At 41.4% G+C, this 18,322-nt stretch overlaps 1 protein-coding gene across 1 annotated transcript in view; it reads right to left on the reverse strand.

Annotated features, from left to right (window-relative positions):
* The window catches only part of NR3C2 (nuclear receptor subfamily 3 group C member 2), a 368,626-nt gene that overhangs the window by 345,436 nt on the left and 4,868 nt on the right, over positions 1-18,322 (reverse strand). Inside the window, exon 2 of the mRNA XM_060095191.1 lies at positions 15,998-17,753. Within this exon, the coding sequence (XP_059951174.1) occupies positions 15,998-17,751 (1,754 nt within the window). The 5' untranslated portion in view covers positions 17,752-17,753. The remainder of the gene's footprint in view (positions 1-15,997; positions 17,754-18,322) is intronic.

An 18,322-nucleotide genomic window follows, 5' to 3' on the forward strand; every position in this document is an offset into this window, starting at 1 on the left:
ACTTCTTAGGTGCTCCTAGATGGGCAATGATAACTATTTCTGGATGGCCTAGGGCCACATTTATTAATGGGGTCAATTTAATGAACCTTTTAGAGTTACATTAATCCCAATTTTCCCTCTGTATCAGAAAGTGGGATTGAATCTGCAGTGTACTGTTTTTGGAGCACATCCTGGTTACTGCTAAATTTTCCTATCATCAAATCATCTATAGGGCTTCCCTGGTGGCGCAGTGGTTGAGAGTCCACCTGCCGATGCAGGGGACACGGGTTCGGGCCCCGGTCCAAGAGGATCCCACATGCCGCAGAGCGGCTGGGCCCATGAGCCATGGCCACTGAACCTGTGCGTCCGGAGCCTGTGCTCCGCAACGGGAGAGGCCACAACAGTGAGAGGCCCGCGTACCAAGAGGAAAAAAAAAAAAAATCATCTATAAATGTACTTCACAAAAGAGACCATCAGATCTTCTCTCCCTCTAAAAAACATTGCATTGGCCTTTCCCAATCATCATTTTTCTATCCTGCACAAGTTTTCAACATTACCAGATAGTTCACTTCAATACTAGTAAAACCTCATTAATGATAATGCTTAGAGAATCAAGCATTGTGCTTAACATTTCTATTTCAATAAGAGACCATTAATAACTGACAATATGATCAGCTTTTGAAACTATTGCTATAGAGTACAGTTTTGTTTGTCCAAAACACTCTGGAGACCCATCCTGCTGTGTTCTTAGTCCAAAGTGAGGCCCAACACTCACCCCCCACCTGCATACACGTACACACACACCATCACCATCTGTACTCAAGGCTGGACAGCAGACCCCAGCCAGGCCAATCAGAATCTATCAAGAAAGAGGCTGTTCCTTCCACCAGGGTCAGTAACTAATGAAAATACAAGCCCACGGTGATACTGGCCACTGCTCCCCAAAACAAAGTCGAATGAAAAGAGGAAAGCTCCAACAGATGGAGAGACAAAGAAATTCACAACATCACTATTTGAAACCTGGGATCTAGCCAAGCCTGAGGTTTACCCCTTGAACTTCTCCCATTTTGTGAGCCAAGAGATTCCGTTTTGTTTAAGTTAGTATGAGATGGCTTCCTGTGCTGTTTCCAAACCAAGAGTTCTGACCGATCACATAAAATTTGCTGGTGACCACCATGTAATTTTATTAATGAAATGAATATTTTCAAAGTGTTCCTTCCCCCATGCTCTGGAAACATTACTTGGTACCTCCAGAAGAAGACTCACCACAACCTACTTTGCAATGGGATCTTGGCTGGATCTAGACTGGGTGTTCTGAAGGATGAGGAAGTTCCCATTCTTATTGTGACCATACATACACCCAGGACTCTGCCCGGACAGAATCAAGTGCTTCATAAAGGCCTGCTGAGTGGGAATCAGTCCTGAACACAGCCTGTGTGCGACGTGGTACAGGTCAGTGCATGGCTCGGGGTGATACAGTCCCCCACCTCCTCTCTGCTTAGAGGGGCTCCCACACTGGGCCTTCAGGGCACCCCTGAATCTTACTGTGTGCCAAATTTCATCAATGCAAGGTACCCCCGTTTTTGTTAGGATTAGGTGCTATTTTCATTGTGATAAAATATATACAACATTACATTTACTATTTTAGCCATTTTTAAGTGTATTAAGTACATTCACATTGTTGAGCAACCATCACCACCATCCACGTCCAGAACTTTTGCCAAGTAAGTGTTTTTTTCTAATACATTTATTCTTTTTGAGATTCTTTTCCTTTATAGGTTACTACAAGATACTGAATAGAGTTCCCCGTGCTATGCAGTAGGTCCTTGTTGGTTATCTATTTTATATACAGTAGTGTGTAGCTGTTAATCCCAAACTCTTAATTTATCCCTCCCTGCCCCCCCCCTTTCCCCTTTGGTAACCATAAGTTTGTTTTCTATGTCTGTGAGTCTATTTCTGTTCTGTAAATAAGTTCATTTGTATCTTTTTTAGATTCCACATATAAGTGATATATTTGTCTTTCTCTGTCTGACTTACTTCACTTATAGATTATCATACTAAGTCCATCCATGTTGCTGCAAATGGCATTATTTCATTCTTTTTTATGGCTGAGTAATATTCCATTATATATATATATGTATATATACGTGTGTGTATACACACACACACATACACACACGCCCCATCTTCTTTATCCATTCATCTGTCGATGGACATTTAGGTTGCTTCCATGTCTTGGCTATTGTAAATGGTGCTGCAGTGAACACTGGGGTGCATGTATTTTTTTGAAATAGAGTTTTCTGCAGATATATGCCCAGGAGTGGGATTGCTGGATCATATGGTAATTCTATTTTTAGTTTTCTGAGGAACCTTCATACTGCTCTCCATAGTAGCTGCACCAACTTAAATTCCCACCAGGAGAGTAGGAGTGTTCCTTTTTCTCCACACACTCTCCAGGATTTATTATTTGTAGACTTCCAAGTAAGTGCTTTTAATGTGCACTGTTGTTATAGATTCCATGGTGTTCAGTAAACAGAATTGGTATTTCATTTAGTTACTTATAGGTAGCAGTGAATATGCCTTTTTTAAAAACCTCCATGTTTTCTGTCTTGCATAGTCTCTCTTGGGCTAAGGACCAGGGAAGGGCACCCCCTTTTAAAGCCAAGCAGCTGAAATATCAACACTGTCTAAGAATAGTATGACAAGCAAACTTTTATCATTCTTCATTGATTAAAAGCCTTAAATAACTCGGGGTTAGTGTGCTCTGCATCAGTTACATGTCTGGGTCTGGAGGAGACTGACTGTAGGGACTCTGACTCAGTCATGGAAATGTAGTCATTTTCCATATTAAATAAAACATTGATTTCTTAACATTTGTTTTATGTCTACTTTCCTTAAAACCCTCATAATACCAAATTTGATAATTTCTGCTAGAGTAGAATTGGCAAGAATCAAAATTCTTAAAAAAGCATATTTCATCAGTGTTATGAAATCGTAGAGGCTAGACCACGTTCAACACTTAGATTTCTATTCTTTACTTCTTCCATCCTCGGGTACTGGTGACAAATTAATCTTCAAAAAAATGCACAGTTCATGCAATTATACCCTCTTATAAAAATCTTTGGCTTGTAAATGAACATTAGTTCAAAAATAGGGGATTCCTGCCGACGGACATTTAAGAATCACCCATGGAGCTAAACGTTTCAGAAGTCATGTAAATATAAGAGCGATCTGCTTTAGATTTTCATCATGAAAATGTTGCTGTGTTTGTAACTCCTCTTTCCCCTACTCCAGGCCTCTGTCAATTTCTTCAGTTCCCTAAAAAACAGTACTTAGGAGGGGAAAGTGCTGTTTTCACCTGAATCATAGCAACCAAGTCCAAAATACAGGGTATATGTCAACAAAATTATCATATTTCTGCCACATACAGAAACTCAAATGCTTCCAGAGGTCTCAAAGGAATACTTCACATGTACACTTACCTCGACTGGGTCTGAAAATGACAGAGAGATGGAGAAAAAAATATTTTGTATTGTACGACCAGAAATTCTTCAGTCATACCTTCAAGTTTCCAAGACAAAAAGCTTCTCTGAACACAATTTCCATTTCAAAAAATACAGTGAAAATCCGAACTGGAGTAAATAAAAGAATATTTGCTCCCATCACATCCCTACACTCCCAAACTCTGCACTTGAACTCTCATCTCAAACTTATCAGAAAAGTATTTTTTTAAGTAAATACAAACTCTACCATGTGACGGAGGAAAATCAGCACAATTCCACTTTAGGAAAGAGCCCTGTGATTTCAAACACCAGTTACTTGAGCACAAAATAAATGGACTTCCCAACGAGCTGAGATTCTTCCGTTCCTTTATATCTTTGTATGCAAATCAGAATTCCATATGTCACTATTTCTAATTGATTTACATAATCTTTCACCGGTTTGCTTTCCAACTTTGTTAAACCAGGAGTTGGTTCTTCCTGTTTCCATTTCCCTGGGGGCGTTTTTTCCATAGTCTAATAAAAAGTATTCTATTTTGGTATCGAAATGATCGGGTTTTACCTTCATCCAAATAACAAAACTATTCTGCTCCTTTTCTCTTAAGAGTCATAATTATGCAGAAATTTTCTCCTTGTTACTATAAAACTCTGCATTTTTCTTCCCTAAGGGCTCTTTGGCAATCTACTTTTTGTGGGGCTGTTAACACACATGGCTTGGGAGGAGAGTGGGAAAGAAACAGGCTTTGGGCCAGATAATCTGGTCTTCAATGACTTCTTCCCATAAACTCTAATATTTATCCCTTGTTCACCATTCCAACCACTCAGCCTGAATTACCAATATGATAGCCTCTCCGTTGCTTTTTAAAATTTGTTTCTGTCACTATTTTCTGTCTCCCTTACCAGATGCACCTCTCTATCCTTTTTGGTCATTCCTAGGTTTAAAGAAAATTATTTCAAGGGGACAGTCTCAGTTTGGGAAGGTGAAAACTTCGGGAGATGGATGATGGTGAGAGTTGCACAGCAACGTGAATGTACTCGGTGCCACTGAACTGTACAGTTAAATATGGTTAAAATAGTAAGTTTTCTATTATGTAACCTTTAGCACAATAAAAAAAATTTTTTTTAATGTTTATGAGCACTATATTAAAAGTACAAAGCGGGCTTCCCTGGCGGCGCAGTGGTTGAGTCCGCCTGCCGATGCAGGGGACCCAGGTTCGTGTCCCGGTCCGGGAAGATCCCACATGCCGCGGAGTGGCTGGGCCCGTGAGCCATGGCCGCTGAGCCTGCGCATCCGGAGCCTGTGCTCCGCAACGGGAGAGGCCGCAACAGTGAGAAAAAAAAAAAAAAAAAAAAGTACGAAGCACTTCTTTTTTGCATTCACAGATTTCTAGAGTCTAGTTTTCCCCAACCACCACTAAACCCCTCCAAGCAGGCCTAGTCTGCCCCGTGCCCACACACATGACCTGTGCTTTTACTTCTTCCTATGACACCTCTCTACTCCTCCCCAGAGACCGCCAATCTTCAAACTTCAACTGAAATCTCACCTCCTGGATGAGGCTCTCCTTCACTATTCTAGCCCACAGAAGACTCCTCCTTTTCTCATCTTTGGTAACAGACCAAACACGTAATTAGGGAACAACCAAAAGGAGGGCTATATAAACTCATGTGAGTCCTCTCTCCCAGCTAGATGGGAATACAGGCAAGACACTTGGTTTGCTTCATATTCATTTGGTATCTTCACCCACATTAAGAACACAGTAGGTACTAAATAATTCGAGAGTTGCCTGGTATTTTTCCTGCTGCCAACACAGAATTTTTAAAAGCTATTTCTCTCTTAGTTCTAGGTCTTCTATCAAAAAGCTTATCTTAAAATACACTGATAGCAGAACTCAGAAAGATGAAAACCACCCATTAAGAATGGGCCAAAGAGAGGACTGCCCTGGCAGTCCAGTGGTTAAGACCCCATGTTTCCACTGTGGGGGCACGGGTTCGATCCCTGGTTGGGGAACTGGGATCCTACATGCCATGTGGCAAGACAAAAACAAAAAAAAAAAAGAAGAAGAAGAAAGGGGAAACATCCTTTTAAAATGGGCAAAAGAGTTAACAGGCATGAAAAGAAGGCATATGGATGGCAAGTAGCACCTGAAAAGATGTACAGTATCATGTAAGCATTAGAAAAATAGCAATTTAAACCGCAGTAAGTTATCAGTACTGTTATCATGCCTAAAATTAAGAAGACTGACTCTCCCAAGTGTTGGCAAGGTTGTAATGGAACCAGAACTCACACACTGCTGGTGGGAATGTAACAGAGTACAATCACTTTGGTGGAAAACAGTTCATACTTTCTTAAAAATTAAACCTACATCTATTGATACTATATGGCCTAGCCATTTTACTTGTAGGTATTTACTGATGGAAAAAGGCAGTAAACATCCCTACAGAGATTTGCATGTGAATATGTACAGTAGCTTTACCTGTTAACAGCCCAAACTGGAAACAACCTAAATGTCCATCAACAGGTGAATGGATGGACAAACAATCGTGTGGCCATAGATGGAATATCACTCAGCACTAAACAGAAACTAACTACGGGTGCCTGCCATACCACCAATGAATCTCAAATGCACTATGCTAAATGAAAGGACCAAGAGTCAAAAGACTGTATAAAGTATGATTCCATTTATATGACAATCTAGAAAAAACAAAACTACAGGGATGGGGAACACATAAATGGCCACCATGGTTTGACAGTAAGGAGAGGGGCTGAACTGGAAAGGGGCAACACAAGGGCATTTCAGTACGTGATAGAACTGCTCTGTATCTTGAGTGGGCAGTGGTTACCTGATTCTGCATTTGGCAAAACTCACAGAACTGTACGCCAAAAAGAGAACATTTCACTGTTTATAAATTAAAATTAAATAAATGACCTCATAATGAAGACTAAGAATGTCACCATAGAGCCTGGAATACACCCTTACCAACTCCTCTATGATGCTGCGATTAGAAAAAATAAGAAGAGCATCTGTTGCTTATGTTGTGAAAGTCCTTAAAAAATGTGCTGATAGAGGTCACAAGAATTTTTGCTAAACCCAGTAGAACTCTCACTATTATTTAACAATAATTTTATCAGTCTTACCCAACCACCAACACTTATGTCATCACCCCAAGTCCCCCTTCTAACCAAGGCACTCAGTCCATCAAGATTTACTGAACATCCACAGCGTACCTGGCACTGTTTTAGGTAGGGTGAATGCACTGGTAAACAGGACAGCTAAGGTCCCTGCTCTCAGGAAGCTGACATTCTAATTAGGGAAGTGAAGTAAATTTCTGATAATTTCTGACAGGTGTGTGCTATGACGACAACAAAAGAGGATGGTGTGTTAGAGGAGGGGGGTGTCATCACTTTAAATAGAATGGTCAGGGAAGGCCTCTTTGAGAGGGTGACCTCTGAGCTAATCCTGAGTGACAAGGGACAGGAAACCAAAATCTGAAGGCAGAGCCGTCTTGCCAGAGGGACCAGCAAGCAGAGGCCCCCAGAAGGAAGGGGGCTTGGCTGTCTGAGCCCCAGAAAGATCAGTGTGGGAAACGAGCAAGGAGGAAACATAGTAAGTCAAGTCCTCAGGGGCCTGGTAACTCAGTGCTTTACAGACCCTAAGTTACTTTACTTCAGGCTGCTTGCAATGAGATGCGGCCAGAGGGCTTTAGATCAGCCACCCAATCTGATGTACGCTTGTTAAAAGACCCATGTGCTTATTCCAGGACATTCAGCTTTCGTCTTCTCTAGCTCACGTGTTTGTTTCTTCATCTACCTTAGCTCTGTGGCCTTAGGTGAATCTCTTTTACAGGCTTAAGTCTCAGTTTCCAGGTCTATAAAACGGTGACACCAGCTACCAGCAACTGCCTCCACCTACGGGTTCGAGCTGGCAGTTAAATATCTGACCGTAGGCTATAACTCCAGTCTCACGTCTGCCCTCGTCTTCCTGGGACACGGCCCCCAGCAAGCATCTTCCCTCCCTGTGACGTTTTCAACCTCTATCTCAGCACAGGTCCACTGCCCTCTTTGGACCTTACCCATCCAACAAAATCCTTTCTCCAGTCCTGCTGTGTCTTTCTGCCAACGTCTCTCCCTTTGACCCCTCTCCCTTTACCATCAAACAGGCACCTCCCAAGCGTAAGCACTGTCCCCACACCCACAGGTTTCTCTTCTTCATTGCTAACTTATTCCTCAGTCAATCACAGACTGAGTCCCATTCCCACCACTCTACCGAATTCCTTCCTGAAAAGCCACCAGCTCCAACTATTCGGCCTAATTCCTGGCCTCCTCAGCCCTCCCATCGGGTTTTGAGCCCCCCTCGCCCACTGGAAGGAAAGCTGTGTCACTAACTACTTTGAGACCGGAAGAGGCATACAGTCTCTCTCAGCCTCAGTTTCAGTATCTGTGCCCGTAGAGGGCTGGATTTATAGACAGCCTGAGGGCCCTTCTAATTTGGAAATTCCAAGGCAACGTTATTCCTCCCTTGGCATCCAGGAGTCCACACTATCCTGACTGTCAGAACAACTCCTGTGTCCTTTACTAGCATGTGTTGCTCATCTCCTACAGGGGTTCTTTTCCTCCAAACTCCCAGAGAAGGCACTGTAGACGACACTTGAGTCATGTATACCTTCTCTCCTTGGCTAGCACCCACGCTGCCCCCTCCACTGCCATGTCTGTGAAGAGGCCTCCCATACTCCCACACCAGCATTTCCACCTCTCTGGAACGTAAAACTCAGGCAACCAAGATAAATCATCACTTCTTCTCGACCTCTCCATTTCTCTTAGTTGCTCACCCCACTCCATGATGGTCAAGCTGACAACCTGTGAGTTTTCACTGATTTTCCACATCCTTTCCACTCAAATATCCACTCCTCTAATGCCCTTCCTTAGTGATTTAGTCCTAAAGCCATTAGGCCAGACACAGCACGGCAGAGCTCCACACGGGGGGGTAGGGTGTGGATGGCTATGGTGGCCCATGGGGACACAGCAAGCCCCCCCATGCAGAGAGTCAGAGTCCCAGCAGAGGGGGAGGGGGCATCCATGTGCTCACCTGGCCTAGTGCCGGGTCTCAGAACCCAGCAGCCGGGAGTCAGCGCCCGAGTGGTGGAGGAGGGCATCCAGTGGGGGTGTGGCCCTGTGACCCAGGATGCAGAGTTAGACTCCAGTCACAGAGAGGAGGGTGTCTGCAGGCATGGGGGGCACTCCTTGCAGAAAGGGCTGGCTCCAGGACTGGGACAGGAAAAGTACAAGATGGGCCTAAAGCAAGGAAGCGCTCAGAGAAATGATGAGAACATGGCAAAAGGTCACGGAAACCAGCTGGAATGGGCTCCCAATTGTTTGAGGAACAGTTTGAACCTCAAAAATAAGGGCACTAACAGGCTATAACTCACTGCAGAAAAGAAGAAACAATGATGCCATAAAGATATCGATAATTTAATGAATAAGCAAAGTGCGATGAAGATTGGGATGTTTGTACAACTTCAAAGTACCACTCCCCCAAGGAGCTCCTAATTGCAAAGGGAAAAGAGTAACTTGACCATGGAGAAGCCTGGCAGATGGCACCTGGATAAAATGCTGCAGATGAACTGTAAAGACACAAAGGGAAATGGCTTGGCACGTGGTAGGAAGCTAGGAGGAAGGATGCTGCATCCCTTCTGTGAGATGCCTGACAAGGGGGCGGTACCCAAATCAAATCATGAGGAAACAGAGGACAAACCTAAATCAGGGACTTTCTACTGAAGTGCTGGCCTTTACTGCTCTAAAGTATTATAAAGTCAAGAAATCCAGAAAAGAGTAAGGAACTGTCCCAGACTGAAGGAGACTAAAGAGTCATGACAGTTAAAAAGCACAAAACACAATTCTGCACTGGGGTGCTTTCACTATGAAAGACATTATAGGCGCAGTTGGCAAAACCAGAATCAAGATGTCAGTAACTTAATGTTATTTTCTGTATTTTGACAGCTGTATTGTGTACATGTGTCCTTGTTTATCATTCTTTGTAATGGTTCCCCCGTGTTTTTCCTAAGTCTGTTATTATTTCAAAATAAAAATTTTATATAAAAATCAACTACTACAAAGTCTTCTTCTGTAATATGTCATATCTGCCCCTTTTTTCCATTACCCCCGACATCCTTGCTCCAGAGATTCCAGTTTCCATCCTCCTGCACCGTTGCAATAACTTCTTAACAAGGCCCTTTACGCTCCAATCCACCCTACAACCGCTGCCTAATTAAGGTTTTACCCAAGTGTACTTCAGCTCAGGCTGCTTGCCTGCTCCAACATTTCAGGAACTCCTCATTACCTGCCAAATTAAGTGCAAACTTCTTAGTGTGACTTCCAAGTTCCACTGGCTTCTAGCTCCAACTAAGCTCTTCCAGGCCCTCTTTCCCCCAATTCCCCATACCACAGCCAGCCATACGGCTGGACCACACTCAGTGTTTTCTGCCTGTCAGGGGTTTGCCCACATAACTCCTTCCGCCAGGAAGTGCCCCTCGATCCCCAGCAAACTTTTCAAGACTAAGGATAAATACCAACTGTGATCACCATACCCCCATCTCCTCATTTTCCAAGACTCGCCCACACCCTTCCCCGTTGGAACACCCAAAGTCGATTTTGCCCATTACAAACCTTATTTCTTTGTGTTTTAGGTCACAATTTTGGGATATTTTTTCGACAGCTCCTAATATATAAGGTGAGGATACATGCCAATGAAGTGGTCAGCACTGATAACGTTAAGTCATGGCCAGAGCTGCGAATTCAGAGGGCCAGTTATTAGCTCACACTCTCTCCCCAGGGTATTAACTTTGTTAAGTATTCAAGTTACTTTTTGTTTGTCCTCTTTTCCTTCCTGGGCTAGAGTGTTCTATGTCTTGCATAAAATATAAGCAATTTCTACCTCTTTTCTCCATAGAAATTTTGGCCTTGGCCATACCACTAACAATCATAAATCCAGAGGTTTTCAGAGCATCAGTTAAGTAACACGTGCTTATAAAAAATTACATTTTAACTTCATCATTACCTTACTATACCAAGAAAATAAAACTCTTAAAAATGAAAACAAAGCCTATACTTGACAAGTTTAAAACCAGAAATTCTAAAATTTAAGAGGACACTATCCATTTAACACACTTATATTTCCTGGATTTTCACTAATAAATTTTGCAATGCAGTCCACAAAAATATACAACTTAATGGCTACATTTAAATGGATCCAATAAATCAATTTTTTTCTCTCAATTTGAATTTGGTAAATGAAAGAAAACGATAAATTATTTAGCAGCAGAGCTGAAATCTTATCAGTAGATGAGTTGTATGAAACTACAGCAACAGTTGAAAGCCTGGGAAAATAAGTATTATTTTGGAGAAAAAAAAAAGGACATCAGGGGAAGTGAAGTATTACTCCTAAATTACTGGTGATCAATATAACATCTTCTCTTACTGTAAACATTACAAGGATAGAAAAGGTCAGACACACCCAGAATTTCAATACTGCAAAAGGCATCAAATCCATAAATGATAAATCTCCAGGTCCTAGTTTCACCATGTCACTGGTATGTATGAGAACTGCCTTAAGTTAAATAATTTGAGTTTATTTAACTGAAACCAGGGCTTTTATCTCCACTTTATTTTTAAAGTATGAAATAAACAGTTCTAAATATACTAACACTTCAGACGATAAAAGGCAGACATACTGACATATAAATCAAGGATACTTGTGAGGTGAAAAGCAAAATGTATAGAAGAGCAGTACATACTGATTTGTTTATTAAAAAGGAATAGGGTTTTTTTTTCAATAAAATTATTACCACTTTTACCAGAAATACCATAAATAATGAAGGTGAATGAATCATCAGAAGCAGCAAGTCTCCTTTTAAATATTTATAAAATTACTATTTAGAACATTAACCTGGAGAAATTCTAGGCACACTAGCCATTTCAAAATCAAAATATTATGAGACAAATAAGAAAAAGAAAGTTCCATGTTTTCATTTCCAAATGACCTAAGTAATTCTGTAATGGATTTATTAGGGTAAGCACCAATAACCAGTCAACCTCTCCCCTCCAAAACCCATTATTCTTTCATGCTTTGCATTACATGAAGTTACTTCTATCTCAGCGGTTTATTTACAAAGCTTACTAACAGACATGGCCAACTTTGTAACAAACTCCTTGAATTCTGAAGGTTTTGGCTTATTATGGAAGATGGGTTTCGAAAAACTACAGGGACCACTGAAAAATTTTGAAAGCAACTGTAGGTTATCACTAAATTGTTTCCTCCTACCATGGAAAAAAAGTTCAGCATATATGAAGATAAATTCCTGATTACTTGTCTTGAGAACTACCAGAATGTGCCCTTTGAAACAGTGAACTTTATATTCGAAAAGTCTAAGCCAATGGTAGCACTGTGTTACAATGCTATCGAAGTGACTAGGACCATCGCCATAAACACCCAATGTTATGTCAACAGAAAAACCCTGTTTCCAGAAGGAATAGTGTACATTCAAAAGAACAAGAAACTCATAGTGTAAGTGTCAAGTTTTAAGAAAGGAAAGATTTGATTAAAAGAAAAAACACCTGCCACTTCTCCAAGCAAAATGACAGGTCACCCCTACTCACCCTTACTTTTAAAAGGTAAATGGTCATGACATTTTTCTATCCTGACTACCCTTGCAACTACAGAGCTGGACCTGTAAGATAAACTTGAAACCAGACTAGCAAATATGTTAAGGGATACTTCTATTTTTATTCTTAACATACACGACTCCAAGGAAACTACACAGCCGCTCAGTCGCGCTGTTGGCAGACCTCGGAGAGCATCTAGGTCAACTCAGTTTTCTTTCAAATGAAGAAACTGGGGCCGAGAGAAGTTGCCACTCGCTCAAGGTCACAGCTTTGTTTGTGTCCAAGCGGACAGGGGAACTCCCATTTGCATGACCCAACTAGGTCCAGTGTCCACCGCAGAGTTTTACATCCAGCTTTCGTCATCATGTACAGTGTGGCCCTCAGATAACCCACTCACTGGAAATTATAACAGGCGTGCCTCTGGTCACCGCTCTTGTAGGACATCCACAGGCTGAAACAGACACACACTCCGTGCCCATCACTCGCTTCTATCAGCTTGACAAGTTCACCTGGATAAGAATCATTTTCCTTATCTGCCTGGGGCACCCCTTCCTCAGCATAACATTCAGTAAAGCTAACACAAAGTAATATCCTCTTTCTGCATTAACCTCCAAAGGGTGTACACGATAGAAAAGACCAGCAGTTCTCAACTTCTGGGTCTCAGGATGCCTTTCCACTCTTAAAATGTATTGAGGACAAGAGGTTTTGTTTATCTGCATTTCTATCTACTGATATCTACCCTATTAGAAATGAAAACGAATATTTCTTTTAAATCATTTAAAAGAAGTCATTACACATTAACATAAAAGTGCATAGGTGAAAAAAATAACTATTTCCCAGAACAAAAAACTTTAGTGAAAAGAGCAGCACTGTTTTACATTTTTGCAAGTCTATTGTCTCGCTTAATAGAAGACAGCTGGATTCTCCTATCGACTTCTGTGGTCAATGTGTGGTGATGTGTTCTGGTTCAAGTATATGAAGAAAACCTGGCTTCACAATGATACATTGTTGGAAAAAGGAGGAGCGTTTTAATGGTCATTTCAGATCATTGCAGATACGAGTCTTTAACACAACACTGAAAATGGACAGTCAGTGGTTTCCTAATGCTTAGTTGCCACATGGAATCTGAAACTCTTATCAGTGAACTTTTCACACACTATTACATTAAAACCGTTGGTCTATCTTCCATTTTGAATGGCTTTTACCAATGCACAATTTTTGAGTTTGTGGACCTCCCTGAAAAGGTCTCAGGAACCCCAAACCATACTTTGGCATCTACTTTAAAACAGTTTAGAGTTGAACCTAAAGATAAAGGATATTATGAAACTTAGAAGCAGTTACGCACTGCCTGGATCCTTTACAATCTTTAATTCATTAATCCAACATTCCCTGGAATGGGGTATCATCATTATAAATTATGAAATAGGCAAAAGGTTGGATTTGGTCCAAAAGACACAAAAGAAGAGGCCAATAATGAAGCTTGGATGAGATTAAATTAAATATTGTAACATGTAGACTGAAATCCAGAAAAAAATCTAAGTTTACTCTGAGAATGATCAAAACAAATACATTTGGATAATATTCACCAGGAAAAGCTGTAAAGAATTAGTAATCTAAAAGAGACTTTGAATAACATTAAAGCTTTGACATTACAGTTTTTGGAAAACTTATATTAACTAGCACAATAACGGTATATATGTCAACAAAAGGAATCCCCTCTGACTATATTAACAAGCTCATTAAGAATTTTGGAATGCTCAAGAAGAGACACCAGACAACACTCCAGGTTCCCACAAAGGCAGAGTAGGCTCAAGGTCACTGATTTATACGAATATGTACGGCTATGGGTCCCCAGACCACCAGGAGGGGCTTCATGAGTTGAGTGTGAAAAAGACAATTAAAACAGTAGAAATAGGATACAGAACAAACAAAAGAGAATTACTGATTTTAGCTAGTATCACTCTAGTATTTCTACCAGAAATATCATTACCCAAAGCAATAGCCTTCAAAAGTAAAAGAGCATAAATAGAAATGTAGTAGCAAATGTAGGGTGTCTAACCATAAAAAAATAATCATAAGAATTTATCAATAAATATTTCCTTACACTATGCATATTTCTTTAAAAGATTTTGTGGACTTTCACATAATTCAGAAAAGAGAACACTAAAAGAAATGGAAACTAAAGGTTATGAAAACAATTGCATTAAATGCTAAGAGCAATCAATGAACTGTATATAATACTCTATGATGCATACCGTGTACCAGATGATAGTGAAAGTGCTTCTCATAAATTAACTCAATTGTCTTGACTACCCTTGAGATGGGTACTACCGAATTCCCTTTTTACAGATGAGAAGACTAAAGTCCAGAAAGGTGAAGGGATGTGCACAGGGTCACAAAGCAGTTAAGGCGCAAGGTTGGGGATTTCAACCAGGGCAGCCATGCTCTTAACTACCAGGCTGTCCCCCCTCTGAATAACCCACTACAAACATCACTTACAAAAATATCTACATCGTGTGCAAAATGTCCTTCTCTGAAAGTAAAACAAAGCACTAGCAGTGGAACACCTGCTGAGCTTGGTTCTGACGAAAACCATGCCACCTCAGCATTTGTGTAAAGAGTTTAGAATTTAGGAGAGAGAGGCAGCATTAGGATAGGATTGACTAGTCATGCTACTGAGAACTGTAACAATGTGTAAGTTTCCTTTATGGAATGTGTGCTTCTATAAAAGCAAGAGGAGCGAGGTATGAGTCGATGATGATGCAAATAACGCACAAATGAAAGTTTTTCCTTTCGCTTCGGTAAAAAACCGAAGGAGAAAGAGTAAGGAATACACGTCAACCTTACATCTTGTTAATGGGAATGGCCATTTTTCCCACCAAATAAGTTTTTAAGGAAAACGGCCACATCTTCTTAGATGCCCGTGTGAACTATATCCAGGAAATCTATTCTTTATATGTTCAATACAGGGATCATTGACCACAACCATGTAATAAACACAGTACTGAATCAAAGTCCAATGCAAGTATTCATTGCATAACTTAGAACCACCCTTCAGAGTCATATCTAAAACCTCTTCCTTGTTTTTTCTAAATATATACAATATGCTATCTGCATGAAGGAAAGCCAAGAGGTACTTTACAGTAAGTAAAGTATGTCTTGCAGATCTTAAAAGTTATAAATATACCAGTTCAAAACTGCAGTGACATACTTCACTTCCAATGAGTAAGAAAGCAAGACGGGCCACTTAGTAATTTTAGATGTGCTGAGTCTTTTAAAAGCCCTCCAGAGTTAAGGAAATGATTTATTTGTACTGAAAACCACAACTTGCATACGATTAACCAATCTAGAAAAAGACGAAGAGGGTGGGGAGCGTGTGGGTAACAGATTTGGGGTTTCATTTCATTTTTCACAACCAATGAAGTGGTTAATAAAGAAAATTAAAGGGAAAAAAAAAGACTATGACCACAAAGAGACCAATTTAAAGCAATTTTAGTGAACCCGTACACAGCTAAAGAAAAAAGAAAAAAAAATCCAGCACTAGTCTGCTAAAGTAAATATAGTAACAGGCAATAGGAAACAAACTTCTCCTAAACACCTACAACAGGCAATGCAGAGGGGGAAAAACACCGAAATACACTCCTCCAAAATCAACACAAATATTTTCTAAGAGATTCACAGAATTTTTGGTTTCTCTATTTCAAAAGAAGTAGTAACATACCAACAAGCAAAGGGGGAAGCGCTAAATGACCATGCTGAAAACAAAAATCAAACGTGTTTAAATTTCTTAACTGTAAAGATAGTGCTAACCTTCAGCATTTTATAAAGCCATTTTCAAAAGAGGAGAAAAAGGTCCACTTACCTTGATACATTTTCTGGAATGTACTCTAGGACCGGATATCCATCACTTCTAGATGACAGGTCACCGTGTGATTTCCACGACTCCACTAAAGTATTGATGGGAGGAAAGGAGCTCAAGTGTTGGAAAGATTGGTCTCTAGCTGATCGTGATAAAGATATTGTACCTTGAGCACCAATCCTGTAGTGAAAGGACTGTCCACCTGAATTCACACCAACAATGGCAGATGAAGGGATGCTGGCCTCCGGGTAATAGCTCCCATCATCCGGTTCTTGTTTTATCCCCATTGGGAAGCCACTGCCTTCACAGTTACCATCGAAGCCGGGCACAGGTGGTCCTAAAATTCCTGATAGAGAATAATAGTCTTTATCATCCATAAAGGAAAAATATGAGCCATCCATGAATGGAAAGGGGTTGACGGCTGGATTCCCTTTAAAAGAGGCGCCCGAACACGAATGCTTGGTTGATTCTTGTTTTATCGGTACTGAGAATGGGGAATCAGAATTTATTTTGCTATTTCCTCCTAGACACGAGCTGCTAAAAACTCCATCTGGCTCCGGCTTTATGTACTGGATGATGTTAAGCTGGCCAGTCACACCATTGGAGACTGCAGTCTCTGCCTCCTCAGTCTTAGGAAAGGGAAGCTCTTGAGCACATTTCTCGTGTGTGTCTGGACTAGGAACCGCATCCCGGGCTGCACTGGATCCAGCCGGGGTGCCCGAAGCAGTGTAGCTGAAGGCGTGGCTTCCGGGGCTACAGATAGATCCCACGGTACTAGCAGTTGGGCTGGACAGTGTGGATCTGTTATTTGTGTTGGAAGGGCTGGAACCAGAGCACCTTGAGTGGTTGATATTTGCCGGGCTGGATACACAGGATCGCAGAATGACGTTACTAGGACTGGAGACGGGAGATTTTACACTGCAGTGACTCGGGGGGCTGGAAATGGGGGACTTCATGCTACTCAACGGACTGGAGAGAGGAGAGCCCACGTTGCTGGCGTGGGCTGGGCTGTGTGACCTGGAACCCCGATTCTCCACATTAGGGGAGCACGGCAGAGGAGTGCCCTGGGCGATGGGGCTGTGCACTGTGAAACTGCCAAAGCTAGCCGAGGTGGAGGACACACAGCTGATGCCGGCAGGGCTGCAACCCGAAGATGACATATTCAGAGGGCTGCAAACAGAAGGGCTCTTCTCGTGACACAGGATGGGGCTCTTCACCATGGCGCGCGTGACCCCGCCGTTCTCGGGGCTCCCCGAGTCAGCCATGAAGGACCTCAAGGGTCTGCTCACACTCCCCAGAGTGGACGGACGGTGGCCATTTTCTTTATAAAATTTCACCATCTGTTCGACATGTGGATAGATCTTTGCTGGACTCGCGCTTCCTTGTGGGTTCTGCTGATCATACGCGTAGTCGGCCTCTCTTACGGAATCCATGTATAAGCCCATGGACTCGGCCACGGTTGCCGAAAGTTCCTTAGATTCCAGCTCGGTTTTAATATCAGATGGTAAAATCCCAGACCGATTATTGTCTTGCTGAAGGCAAGGGAGTAGTTCCTGTTTTTCTTTGCTGCTTCCTTGAGTACTGTTGTTTGGAATAGCACCGGAAACACAGCTTATGTTGACGACCTCCATGTACTTATTCTCATCGGTCCGCTCTGTAGGTCCCGAGGAAGAATGCTCCGCACCCTGAGAAGCTTGACCCCACCGTCTTTCCATATCTAGACCTTCAGGGAGACTGTGGTAGCCTTTGGTTTCCATAGCTAACAAATAAATTTATATTAAAAAACCAAATTAGAGTTCTTGATAGCAAGATTACTCTAAAAGACATTCTGAAATTGCATGGAATGATCTCTAAATATGTATTCTACTTATTATAAGCAATACTTCTAGTTATATTAAAATTATTACCTTCTTAGGTGCTGATACAACAGTCTTGACTGTAATTTGGAAGTCAGAATATAAGAAGCAATAAAACTATTTTGCATGTAAATAAAACTAACGTCTTTGCTCTAATACAGCCTTTAGAGTTTGCAAAGAATATTTACCAATAAATCATCTTTGCTATAATACAGCCTTTAGAGTTTGCAAAAGAGTATTTACAAATGTTAACTTATTTAATATGCAAAGTAATCCTGGGGACTCACAGGCAGGCAAGGAGGAAACTGAGGGCTTAGTGAAGAGGGCAACTCGCCCAAGGTCAAAGGCATAATAAGTGACAAAGTCAGGTTTAAAACTAAATCTTCTAACTCCAAAGCTTTTGGAGTCTTTCCAGCATATGGAAGCTGCTTTCCATATCTAATATGTGGCTTTATTAAAAACAACAAGGAAA

This window comes from Mesoplodon densirostris, chromosome 1 (assembly GCF_025265405.1).
Source record: "Mesoplodon densirostris isolate mMesDen1 chromosome 1, mMesDen1 primary haplotype, whole genome shotgun sequence".
Lineage (NCBI taxonomy): Eukaryota > Metazoa > Chordata > Mammalia > Artiodactyla > Ziphiidae > Mesoplodon > Mesoplodon densirostris.